Source organism: Schistocerca gregaria, chromosome 3 (genome assembly GCF_023897955.1).
Source record: "Schistocerca gregaria isolate iqSchGreg1 chromosome 3, iqSchGreg1.2, whole genome shotgun sequence".
In the NCBI taxonomy this organism is placed as follows: Eukaryota; Metazoa; Arthropoda; class Insecta; order Orthoptera; family Acrididae; genus Schistocerca; species Schistocerca gregaria.
The window spans coordinates 795,066,646-795,079,751 of record NC_064922.1 but is presented as its reverse complement, the minus strand read 5'-3'; the positions used below and the strand labels follow the sequence as shown (position 1 = coordinate 795,079,751).

The 13,106-nt window shown below is 38.7% G+C and overlaps 1 protein-coding gene across 2 annotated transcripts in view; it reads left to right on the top strand.

Annotated features, from left to right (window-relative positions):
- Positions 1–1,212: 1,212 nt before the first annotated feature.
- Positions 1,213–13,106, top strand: part of LOC126354319 (brahma-associated protein of 60 kDa) — a 47,753-nt gene continuing 35,859 nt past the window's right edge. The window contains exons 1-3 of one of the 2 annotated variants that reach the window (XM_050003875.1): positions 1,213–1,557; positions 2,635–2,813; positions 11,698–11,860. In XM_050003875.1, the coding sequence (XP_049859832.1) occupies positions 1,417–1,557; positions 2,635–2,813; positions 11,698–11,860 (483 nt within the window). In that variant the 5' untranslated portion in view covers positions 1,213–1,416. Of the gene's footprint in view, positions 1,558–1,670; positions 1,912–2,634; positions 2,814–11,697; positions 11,861–13,106 lie in introns of those variants that run through there. The other variant, XM_050003876.1, reaches the window with a different exon arrangement.

Sequence of the window (13,106 nt, the reverse complement as noted above, 5' to 3'; positions counted from 1 at the left end):
TCCAGAACATCGACTTATTTTGCTAGAGAAACTATGTACATAGAAATACATCAAACTATATTTAAAAGAAAACACACAGGACCCTTTTATTTTTTCCAGTGTACATATTTTTTTTCTATTTACCAAGTAACATAACAATAGATGGTATTTTTTCCTTCTGTAGAGCTGACAGTTTCACAGATGAAACTGTTTTCTTTAAAGAGATGTTTTATCAGTTTATGTTTTTATTTGTGCGCAGTGTACGACTTTTCTTTGTCTTTTGCGCTTTCAGATATGTGCCCTCTTTTGTAAAAGAGCATTCATAAAAAATAGCTAAGCTCTTATGGAATCTTTGCAAGAAAACAAAGCAATAAAACTAAGAAGACAGAAAAGCGCAAAATCCACTGCGGTGACGTGGATGAACGCGGGGAGAATAGCTCAACTTTCGACGTTAACAGACGATGCCTTGCTGCCACCTCCCCCCTCTCCCCCACTACCGACGTCAAGGTCAGAACTTTCTTCCCGAGAAACCTTAACGTTGAGGGATGGTCTACGTGACAACCATCAATTAATGTGCATTGTGGGATATTTTAACATTTCGTTTCGTTTCTTTCTGTCAAGTGTTAATTGGTCTTTAAACATTTTTCAATTGCAATTTCAGGCTTTACTGTGTTTTATATTATTACACAAAAAACGTGTACATTGCATTTCTCCTTCTCACTCAGTTGCAGGTATAGAAGCTGAGATCATGAATAATTCATTTGCTCTGAACACCACGCAGCATAACTTAGGGTCATTGTATAGTAAACATGTAGTTCCATACCAAAGGTGACCCAAATGGTTACTCGTTTGCTTACGAAAATAATGCCTTGAAAAATGGATATTTGGAGGTAGACAAACTCCGAAATATATTTACCGTACTCCATTTATCTGACTACAGTGTTTGCATACCAGTAAGACATGCAATGATGTTTTCGTTAATGAACTACAATGCAGTGAACTGTAAATATATAGTTATTGGTCTCTGATAACTGCCATAAATATTTTCAATATTACTATCTTTATTTATTCTCGTTCTTCGTCTTTAATGTGCTTGGGCAGGCATACAGTTCTCGGAAAAAAATTTCAGTTACAGCATGTTATAATTCTCCTCGTTGCTCATTTGTCGATACGTTTCAGTTTTGTAAGTAATTGAACAACGCTGTCGTACAGTCCTGTTCCAGTTACACTTGCGAGTTCAGTTAACGGTTTCAAAGCAGTTGTTGTCCTGAGAGCTTTTTGTTCCGTGGGTTGCCTAACATTAGCTACGATTTAACGATCTTTGATGACGCTACTTGGGTCACTTCTTATCGATAGTTTAATATTTGAATTTCTTTGACAGTTTTATATATAATCTTTGAATATTAACTGGTTAATATCTTTGATTTGTTGTAAAATATGCAAACTTATGCGGAAGACGCGAAAATGGCGCAGCGATTTACAGGTCCACCTGCAGCCGGACCTGGTGTGCCTCCTCAGCAGAGGTATCCTCCACCGCCAGTGCCACCTTTGAGGCAGTATGCGGGTCCCAGCTTTCCGGTACTTAGCGCTGAACTCGCGAAATGCGTTTTGTGCATTGTAGTTTGTGATGTAATCTTAAGTTGTTTACAGTGGTTTTGTTATGTTCTGTAGTTGTACACAACTTTCGACAGTGTTTTCATTTCGTATAAATACATCAGTGAAACTTTTTGAAAAACGCCCACTTCGCGGATTCGTGTTGAAATATGATTGTCTGTTGCTGTAACGATAATCAGTGCAGCGAAAAAAAAAAGCACCGTTGTAGAAGTACTCCGTAAAAACGTTCGTTTCAAATAAGGTTTCGTGAAATATTCAGCGATTTTTAGGTTATGTGAAGTTCAGAGCGAAGTTACTAATGTCAGAACATAAACAAAGGTACGGGTTGACGTGAAGAAGAGTTCGCATGAAGAGAGTGTATGACAGTTGTGTTCAATGCCTTTGTGTACTGTCACATATTATAAATACGATATATGAATCTCTTTTGAAGAGTTCATTCGTCTCATTGACATTCCATGTCGAAGACTCCTTACAAGTGATGTTAACATATTTTCTGGGTTGGAATTGTGTGATCTGTGATTCATCTTGCCCCAGTATTGCCTTAAGAAAGTTAATTCCATTGTTTTATCCGTAGTGATCATCGCAGACGATTAGACAACTAGGCTTATCTTGTGCTTACTTTCTTCGGAAGTCCACATGAAAGCATCAGATAAATTATTTTGTATATAAATCATAAATACATGTCGTTCTATTACCAACTGCATATTAAGATAATTTTTCCTTATTGTTTATCATAACCTTGTTATCAAGATTGATAATTGACAGGTTTTTTATTGAGTGGTGTTGCACTTTAACACTTTCGTTATTGTAAATAATCGCTGTTCCTACGTTATGAAAATTAAAGAGTTTAAAAATGTTGTTGTCAGTCAGCTATAAATTATTTTTATTTTAGCGTATATCAGTTACCTTGATTTATGTGTATGGTTACACCTTGCATATTATTACAAAGTTGTCAATATTAATATAAGTTTATTTGTAAAATTTTGTTATGAACTACTGAACCTCAAGCTAATCCCTGTGAATTGCATTTTTCTTTCCTAGCTTCAGCCACGTCCAGCATTTAATCCGCCTCCTACTATGGGCTCTTCTGCTGGACCAAACATGATGCCCAGACCTCAGCAGCCAACCTCTTATCCACCAATGCGACAGGGACCTATGACACAGCAGTCAACATCCAAACGACCGTCTGACAACAGACCACCTGCACCTCAACCAAAAGCGTGAGTTTGAATCATTTACCATACCATATGAAACTCGCACACACTTATTTTGCTTTAGCAATATATTTGTTTTACATTTTCTGAATATTGGATAAATGTCTTGGCGAAAGTACTACCTTAGAGAATTTTTACGAAGAAAATAAAATCTGCTGCAAGAGTGTTGAAGACTCATTGCCATTATTGATGCGATTTGTGTATTACCTAACACAGCTCTTAAACTGATGCAGTATTTATCATACTTTGAGGGAAGTCAGTGGCCACAATACAGTAATGCAAATATGTATCTTAAGTGAATATTGTCATGGTTTGTACTTTAATAGTTCCAATTATAGAGATAGCTGTGGCTATGACACCATTGTCAGTACCTCCACACATCTGTTCCTTCAATTTTACTGCCAATTTTACAAATCTGCAGTAGATGTTCCTGTACAGGTTCAGTTCCACAGTACATCTACACTTCTTGTTCTGCTACCATAGTGTGATTTCACTCTCTTGACCTCACATAGCAGATCTGTTATCATCAAAGCCATCAATACTAACCTAGAATTCATTTAGAATCCAAATATAAAAGCTGATAACATCAGTAATTGCACCACATTCAACAGAAAACTTTTTTACTTGTTGCATACTATTTCCCTGAAGACGTTGGATCCCATTAAGTTCCTATTGTGAATCTTTCTTGTACGGAAGTTTGTAAACATAAGAAAAATATCCAAATGACACTGGTATTGCCAAACAGTGACGAATTTCATGTAACCAATTTCATTTTGCAAGGTATAGAAGGAATGCTGATGCTAAACATTTTAGTTTGATTATAAATGTTAGAAAAGTTATCGGCAAATCCTTCTGAAGTGATGGATGTTTGTAGTATTTGCAGGTCACATTAGAAGTATTGTAGAATTTCAGCGCAACTAAAATAATGGATTGTACTATGGAGCCTAAGGGAAATATATATGCAAGTAAATGAGAAAATAACAGCCATTTGGCTTTGTAAATTAAAGATTTTTTGCTAAGGAGAAATACATTATGTACAGAATTGAAGCTTTACTTCCCTTATATAATCATTTGTTATTTAAGCACGTGTTATACCTGTCAAACAGGTTTAGGATTCCTGTGTCATAGTTGGTAATTACCTTTTAGTTACTGCTTTCTTCACCTCGGCATTACTTTGAAAATGTTTCGCAGTCAGACATTCTTTCAATTTCATGACAAGCTGTCTTGCATGGTATTGCTGTTCACTTGGCTATAAACAATTGGTGATGAGCGACTGTTGCCTTGGTCGAGTTTCAGCATGAATATTTTATTGTCCAGTATTGAACTTTTCAACAAACTTCCACACATTTCTATTATTTGTTACTGTATCTTTACATGTATTGAAACCCCCCCCCCCCTGCCCCCTTGTATTTTTCAATATGGCATGGATGTAAACATTACACTGTGCTTTGATCAATTTGTTACCACAACCTTTATTTGGCTGTCAGATTTGTTGGCTTTGCCAACTCTCAGCCTCATTGTCACTTTTCAGCCTTACCTAGACCTTGGGCTGTGCTACAGATCAATCTTTCACCACATCCAAGATAACAGGGTGAAGTCCAATACCACATTTTAACACACTTTCTGTAATTCACTGTAAATTTCTACAGGTTTTAACTTACAGGCATTAAAAAGTTGAATTACACATCTGAAATCGCTATTGGTGCTGCTTAGAGTGCCAGTCGAAACAACTTGTCATTGTGCATTCTACGCCAGTTTAAAATGAGATGTGTGATACAGAAAATACATTGGAATAAGCACCATCAGTATGTATTAAGGGTGTCATATTGGTAAGAAACCACAGTATCATGTAAATGTATGAAGGTATGAGCATCTTTTCATCCACCAAAAAAAAACTTTACGCTTAGTTGGGGGCTTCTGATTCGTGAGTGTTTAATGTATAACAGCAAGTGCCAAAATTCTGCCAAATTAAAAGCTGATGAGAATTGTGTTCCATATTCATGGTACATTGTGTTGGCTTGCTCCCTGTGACCACTCCCTTGTGAGGCAAACAGTGAGAATTACCCATTGGCTGGTTCAAAACTTTTATACCCATTTTGCTTGGCATTATTATGCTGATAGCTGCAGTGAGGGTAGACAGTAGTTAGGAGGAGGAGGCAGTCATATTTCCTAGCCCATAGCAGTAAATTACCACATTGGCACACATTATAGGTCTTCTCCATTCTTGGTTGAACCTCTGGTTGCCAGATCTGTGTTTAACAATTGTTATCTTTGTCTGTGAACTATAATAGAACACAGATATAACCGCCAGACCAACTCTGCAGTGGTTTGACCTGATGCCAATCTACCAGTGTCACTGATAGATTGGCATCGGGTCAAACCACTGCAGACACCCTCTGTCAAAATTTACATGATAAATGATACCCCTATACTATTAGATTAAATTGATTCTTCGGTATACCTTCATTCATCTTAATAGTACAACTACTGCCCCACATTCTAACCAATGCCTGATATGTGATGAAGGTGAGTGTGTTGCTATGCCACTGGTAAATATGTGATAACTCTATTGTGAGTAAATACATTACAGAATTACTGTAGACATTAAACATAACAGGGGGCAACTCACTTTTCACAGAGTACTTTCATCACTGACCGGTATGATTTTTATCCTGTAGCTGATATAGCATCCACAGCTATGCTTGTGGGAGCTTATGTTAATTAAGGTACGAAGAAATTGACAGGAAACAATTGCAGATTATCTGAGCAGTTAACACCAAACATTCAAGTGAAGCTATGTAATGCAAATAGAAAACATTCAGTAGCATTGTACTGTACTCTTTACTAGTGCTGAACTAGGACACAGGCCTGAACCTGCCCTCATAGCATCACTTCTGACAGTACCTCTCCTACTTGCTAAACTTCACAAAGTTCCCGTGCAAATATCTCAGTTTTACCATTCTAGGACTGAAGGGTATTGCATATCTGTGGAATCCAAAATGCGCTTACGGAGAGTAATGTGAGAAATGTAGTTGAAAGGAAATTTGTTTGCCAATCTGATGAAAAATCCTAGAAAGTTTTTGTCTCGTGTAAAATTAGTGAATGAATCAGTCACCTATTTGATCACAAAATGATTCTTATATCGAAATAAAGGGCAAGACAGGGAAAATTGAAATGCAAAATTCTGTCTTCCAAAATGGGTTCACTGAGGAAGGTCAGTCATGATATCAATGCTAAAATGGCAGCTGTCTGGATAAGTGAATGAGAAATAACAGAATTTGCTAAAATCGTTCAACAAATGAGACAACTGGGCATGGTGAGATTTGTGTTTAATTTTGTACAAATTATATGAAAAAACTTCCTCTCATTCTAGCAGAAGTATATTATAAATGATTGGAGCAATGAAGACATTTGCGTAATTGGAAAAGGGTGCAGATTTTTCCCGTATTCAAAGTGGGTTATCGGACAGGTGCACTTATAGGCCTATGTCAGCCTGTTTCAGCATTATGCAACACATTTTATACTGTCAAACTGCCTATTGGCTTCTGTCTCGGGTTCTTCGGCCGACGTTCATCTAATGATTTTTCTGACGTTTCTCAGCACGAGTGGCTGGCATTGTCAAATGCTTCACCCTCTATTGCCGGTTGTGAACTGGAGCCGAGCTCGCGGCCGCAGACTATATGTACCTGGCGTGACAACGTCCGAGGGATTCTCCGCGGTCATTTCCGGTGCAGTTCTCCTCTTGCTACCTGCAACGGTTGTTTGCTGCAGTACGGGAAGCCAGGATCCGTTTACCTTAAGGCTTTCCTCTTTCTTGTTCAAACTGTTTGCGTGTTTTTGTATTTCTACAGCTTCTCTGAACAAGCACGTGTGATGGTGCTTCTCTACAGCCAGAACTTCTGTGTTCTTGAATTTTATTACGTGGTCGGTCTCATTCAGTGCGTGCTCTGCCATGGCCGATTTCTCCACCTACCCCAACCTGCAATTTCGCTTATGCTATTTGATCCTGGTGTTAATGGATCGTCAAGTCATTCCGACATAAACTTTTCCGCATGTGCATGGTATACGGTATATTCCCGACATTGCAAGTGGGTCCCTTTTCTCCTTTGCCGATCTAAGACAGCCTTTGATCCTCCTTGTCGGATTGAAAATCGTCTTTACGCCATGTTTGCGCAATATACGGCTGATTCTGTCTGTCACTCTGGGAATGTATGGCAGAAAGGCTGTACCCGACATTTCTTTTTCTGGTTCCTTACTTCGCCGGGTGTTTGGCTCTGTGACACTTCTAATATAATTTGTGGAGTACCCATTGCTCCTCAGGACACTTTCCAGGTGTTGCATTTCTCGTTTGAGGTATTGTGGCTCACATATTCGTCCTGCTCCCGTTACGAACGTATTAATCATGCCTCTTTTTCTGGCTCGGGTGGTGGTTTGACAGTTTGTGCAGGTATCGGCCCGTGTGTCGGTTTTCGATACACGCTGTGTCCCAGGTTTTCACCGTCCCTTGTAACCAGTACATCTAGAAATGGTAGTTTCTTGTCCTTTTCTACTTCCATGGTAAATGTTTTGTTGGCATGTATGCTGTTAAAGTGTCTTAGAAGTCACCGAGCCGTTCTTCACCAAGGCTCCACACCACGAAAGTATCTTCGATGTACCTGTACCACACCTTAGGTTTGCAAGTCGCCGAGTCCAGTGCCTGTGCTTCGAATTGTCCCATGAAGATGTTGGCCACCACTGGACTGAGAGGACTACCCATGGCGACGCCTTCCAGCTGTTCGTAGAAATCGCCATTCCACGTGAAATAGCTCGTGGTGAGACATGTATGAAGAGCTTTCTGATGATGTCTTGCGGGGAAAATGGAACCGATCTGCTCCAGAGTGTCACTGAGTGGCACTTTCATAAATAACAAAACAACATCAAAGCTGACCAGGATGTCATTTGGTGCAAGTTTGTTTCTTCAGCTTCTCAATGAAATGTCCCGAGTCCTTTATGTATGTGTTGGTCTTCCCCACGTGAGGCTGGAGCAGAGGGGCCAAGTATTTTGCCAGTTTATATGTCGGTGAGTCAGGAGCGCTAACTATCGGTCTCAGTGGAACGTTGTTCTTATCGATCTTGGGTAATCCATACAGCTGAGGTGGTAGGGCTTCTGTGTTGCGCAGGTTTCTCTGTATGTCCGCCGGCAGAGGAGACGCCTTGATTAATCAATTCGTATTCCGCGTGATACGCTGCGTCGGATCTGCACTTAGTTTTCGGTACATTGTCGGATCTAATTGGTCTCGGATCTTTTGCTCATAATCTTCGGTCTTCATTACGATAGTCGCATTCCCCTTTATCGGCAGGCAGTACCAATATACTCTTGTCAGCGTTGAGATTCTTAATGGCTTGTACCTAATCTTTCTTCAGGTTGCAAGCTGGTGGTTTTGTTTGGCGCAGTATCCTGGCTGTTTCAGCGCGTATTTCCTCTGCCCTTTCACGAGGAAGGGTCTGAATGGCTGCTTCGGTGTTGGCAATGATGTTCTCCATAGGTATAGTTATTGGGATGATAGCGAAATTCCCTCCATTTTGAAGAACAGACACTTCCTCTTTGTTCAATGGTCATTTAGTGAGGTTGACCACTGTGTGTGACATTCAGAAATCGCCTTGTCGGTCTGCTTCCGGCATCTTTCAAACTTTTTCTTCTGTCGATCGGTGCAGCGCTCCAGTTCGTTCTGCATGCTCCTGTGAGTGAAGAACAGCTTGGTGACTTCCTAAGACACTTTAACAGCCTCCATGCCAACATAACATTTACCTTGGAAGTAGAAAAAGGACAAGAAACTGGCATTTCTAGATGTGCTGGTACACGGTGTGTATTGAAAACCGACATACACAGACCGATGCCTGCACAAACTGTCAAACCACCACCCGAGCCAGAAAAGAGGCATGATTAGTACGCTCGTAACGAGAGCAGGATGAATATGTGAGCCACAACACCTCAAACGAGAAATGCAATACCTGGAAAAAAGATTCCCACTTTCAATGTCAGGAATATACCGTATACCATGCACATGTGGTAAAGTTTGTCGGAATGACTGGACGATCCATTAACACCAGGATCAAAGAGCATAAGCGACATTCCAGGTTGGGGCAGGTGGAGAAATCGGCCATGGCAGAGCATGCACTGAATGAGACTGACCACGTAATAAAATTCGCCAACACGGAAGTTCTGGGTGTAGAGAAGCACTATCACAAGCGCTTGTTCAGAGAAGCTGTAGAAATACAAAAACACGCAAACAGTTTGAACAAGATTGAACAAGAAAGAGGAAAGTCTAAAGCTGAATCATATATTAAAATGACCTGGTGAATGACATTGTAAATTCCTTCACTTCAGAGCTCTATTGGGTTATTTGTGGAGTATGCAGTTGTAAATAGAACAGTTGTTAAACCAGAAGGTTGTAGCAAAATGCAGGATGAACAGTTGGTTTGAGGGACTGGCTGTTGACCTGAACATGAATAAACATAACATATTGCTCTTAAACAGGTAGACAAATCCATTACTGTTCATTTATGCATTTGATTATAAAGCACTGGAACCAATACGACTGTACGGTATATAGGAGTAATTGTCTGGAGTGGCCTAAAGTGGTAGTGCCACATAAAACCACTTGTAAGAAATCCAAAGTGTCAGGGTGAATTTTATTGGAAGAACCCAAAGTAAATGTAACTGTTGCTTGAAAGAGATGACTACAGAATTCTTGTTCAACTGGTTCTTAGTATATTTTGACAGTCTGGAACCCTTATCAGCATAGCTTGGCACAAGACCGCTAATTGTTAATTAACAAAGTCAACTTTTCGGGTAATGGATTAACTTTTAAGTTACTTTCAAAAAAAGCATTAACACACTCTGTAACTTCCATTAACTTTCTCTGACTGCATTTATCATTAATCAGGTATCTACTACTTATGACTAAAACGATGTCGTGCTGCCTGCGGGAATTGTGTTCCGACAAGTTTCTCTTGTAGGTGTGTGGCTACATCAGGGTGCACATGACTGGTGTAAACAGTCAAGTGCAGGCTAGACTAGCTGCTTATTGTTGCTTGTTTACTGAGTTCACATCAAGTACTGCTTTTAGTTAATGCATTGACTGCAACATTTCATCCAAAGTTTCGGTTGATATGGCTGGAAATGTGCGACAACAGTAAAGTGGAAGTAGTAAGAAAACAAAGGAAAAAAGTTGTAGAAGAGGCCTAGTACCAACACATCTGTAAAAAGTAAAGCCCAAAACATAGTCAGAATGTGACTGAATATGAAATCAGAAGAATCATTAAATGGTGCAATATTTCTAGGGAAACAGGTTTCAGTGAATTTATTTATGAAATATAATACCCCTACATCCTTGAATGCTGCAGTCGAATGACCTTTTGGGCAAAGACATTCTCCTAAATGAGCCTCATTCTCAGTTGAAAATTTTAAGATATTGATGTTCATGAAGGGAAATAAGCATTTTATATCAGATAGTGCCCAGTTTCCTTGTATGTTGATTCTCTTGCAATTTAGCATTGATAACTAAATTATTATAAAACTAAATCATCAAGCTGTTTTCTATTTATTTTCAATGTCCTACCTAAACTTCTGCAACCAAAACACTTTCATTTATACATTGGTAATGCATTTGATTCACTTACTCATTTAAGAACACCCATGACAAGAAGTTTACTGTTACGAGTTAATGGTTAACTTCCGATAAATCTCCTATAAAGTGGTGCTGTAATGTTTAACAAAGTGAACTTTTTTAGTAACACATTAATAATTATCAAAGTTAACTTTTTTATTAATGTTGCCCAGCTATACTTATCAGGTAGGATTAATAGAAGAGAGAGAAAGGATCCAAAGAAGAGAGATGCATTTTATCACTTTTAGTAAGTGCAACAGTGTTACTTAGATGCTCATCAAACTCCAGGGTGGTGGCATTTTTCATCTCGAGAAGAGATTTACTGTTAAAATACCAAGAACAGGCTTTACTAGAAGAGGGAGGCAGTAGTTTACTCTCTACCACTCACCTCATGAAATGACCACAGTAGGAAAAGTAAAAGAAATTGAAGCCTATACAGAGACTTACTGAGAGTCATTCTTCCCACACATGATTGACAAACGGATCAGGAAAGGGAGAAATGATAGTGGTGCCATAAATGCACTCTGCCACATGCTGGAAGGTGGTGCAGTAATACAAAACAAACTAAATAGAACACGTACACCTCACAACTAAAAAAGCAAATTGCCTTGTAGGGAGTAATTTTTGAACATAAAATAAGATTGTTTAATAGGAATCGAAGAACTCAAAATTAATGGCGTAAAATAAGAACAGTCTGTAACTCATAGAATTTGTGCTTTGTCTTTTTTTTACATTGATGGGAATAATAGATAGTACATAGTCACACACTGAGAATAGGCTTCATTAGTTTTATCAACTCAAAAACAGAACGGAAAAAAATCAGTTGATACAGGCGACTTGTCGAGACACAAGCAGAAGAACACAAAATAAACATGAAGTCAGAGTTAAAATTCTGAACAGTATGTAGGTAACATTAGCACAGAGCTCAAAGTGGTGGACACAAGTTTAGTGGCTGAAACAATTCATTTGTCACCACAAAGTCACTCGACTCACACCACAAATGCATCTCTGTATGGCACAAACAGAACTAATGCGCATGATCACAGCAGTTGATATGTGTAGAGGTTGGTGTAACATTATGAATAATTCAGTGTTTTGCTATTAAGAACAGTGGTTGTTTGGTTGCTCCATTATATGACCACTTATATTTAGAGCTAAAATTTTTTATTTAGCGGTCTAAATAAAACTTAGTTTCTTGTAATTTATTAGTGTTCTCTTATGCTGTTTCAATTGCTTTCCAGAGACTTTCCACACACAACAGGCAAGAAAAAGAAGAAACTTGCTGATAAGATTCTTCCACAGAAAGTTAGAGATCTTGTCCCTGAATCTCAAGCCTATATGGATCTGTTGGCTTTTGAACGAAAATTGGATTCGACAATAATGAGAAAGAGATTAGACATCCAGGTATGTTTATTTTGGCCAAAAGTAGTAATACGAAGAGGATGCAGTTTCAAGTATGGTCAACATTAAGTTGTACATGATAATTACGTGTATATTTAATAAATTAATTAATTTAATATATTTTTCCCCTGTGGAAGTTTCTATATAATGCTTTCATTTTTAAAGAGTTGGAAAGAAATGGCACAAATTTTTGATTGCTGAATGTAGAGGATAAATTTGAACTTCACCATAAAAAATGAGGACTGTCCAAGGAAGTTTTCTGTGTGTCTCCCTTGGCTTTCAGTGGCTTGGTAGAAAATAATAATGCAATTATGATTTATTCAGTTTGTCACCCTAGTTACCTTTGAGTCTTTGAAAATCCCCACACAACTGTGAAAAAGTCTCTATTAAGCAACAACCAAAACATTCAAGGAGCCATATATACAGATGTAAAAGTACTGTGATGTGGTTGTTGTCACTGCACAAACAATTCAGCATAACACTGCTGTACAAATTTTCATCAGTGCACCTGTTACCATTGAAAAGCAAATACCAATACTGGAAAAACAGACTCGGGACAAAACTGAGCAGTACTAATCATAATCCTGATAGCAAAGAGCAAAGTGGGAATTACTGTTGTCAACAGTGCCTGCAATGAATGACTAGAACCAGAACCTTGAGCCATGAAGTGGATTAATTAGTTAGTAATAAAGATTGGAAGGAGTCAATGAGGAGGATTGCTGGCAAAGTCAAATCAACACGCGTTATTGTTACACTGAAAAACAGATAAATTTTGCCAAATAGCATGTACCAAAGCAAAACATCCAATTTTTCAGAGTAACAAACATAATATGTTAAAGATCATAGTTCTTGTTATAGGAAACAGTGACCTGCCATCCGAACAGCCTTTTCCAGGCGCCAACACCTTGTTGCTGTCTTTTTTTATCTACACAAAGGGAATGGCATCACCCGGCGACTTCTTATCTTCGCCACATTATAAGGTCTCCGAGGCCAGCTTCCAATTTTTATCCAGAATTTCCTGTCGTAAGTGCCTTTGTGAAGACCACGAAGGCCATTAGTGTCTTTGTTTTTTAAGGCCCTATGTTCTATCAGTTGCTTCAGGATAAATATCTGTTCTATACAACCTCTTCCCTTCTTGAATCCCGCTTAGTAGTCGCCAACTGTACTTTCTACCTGTTCTTCTACTCTCTTGAGCAATAGTTTGGACAGCACCTTGTATACGACCTTTAGCAGTGATATTCCTCTGTAA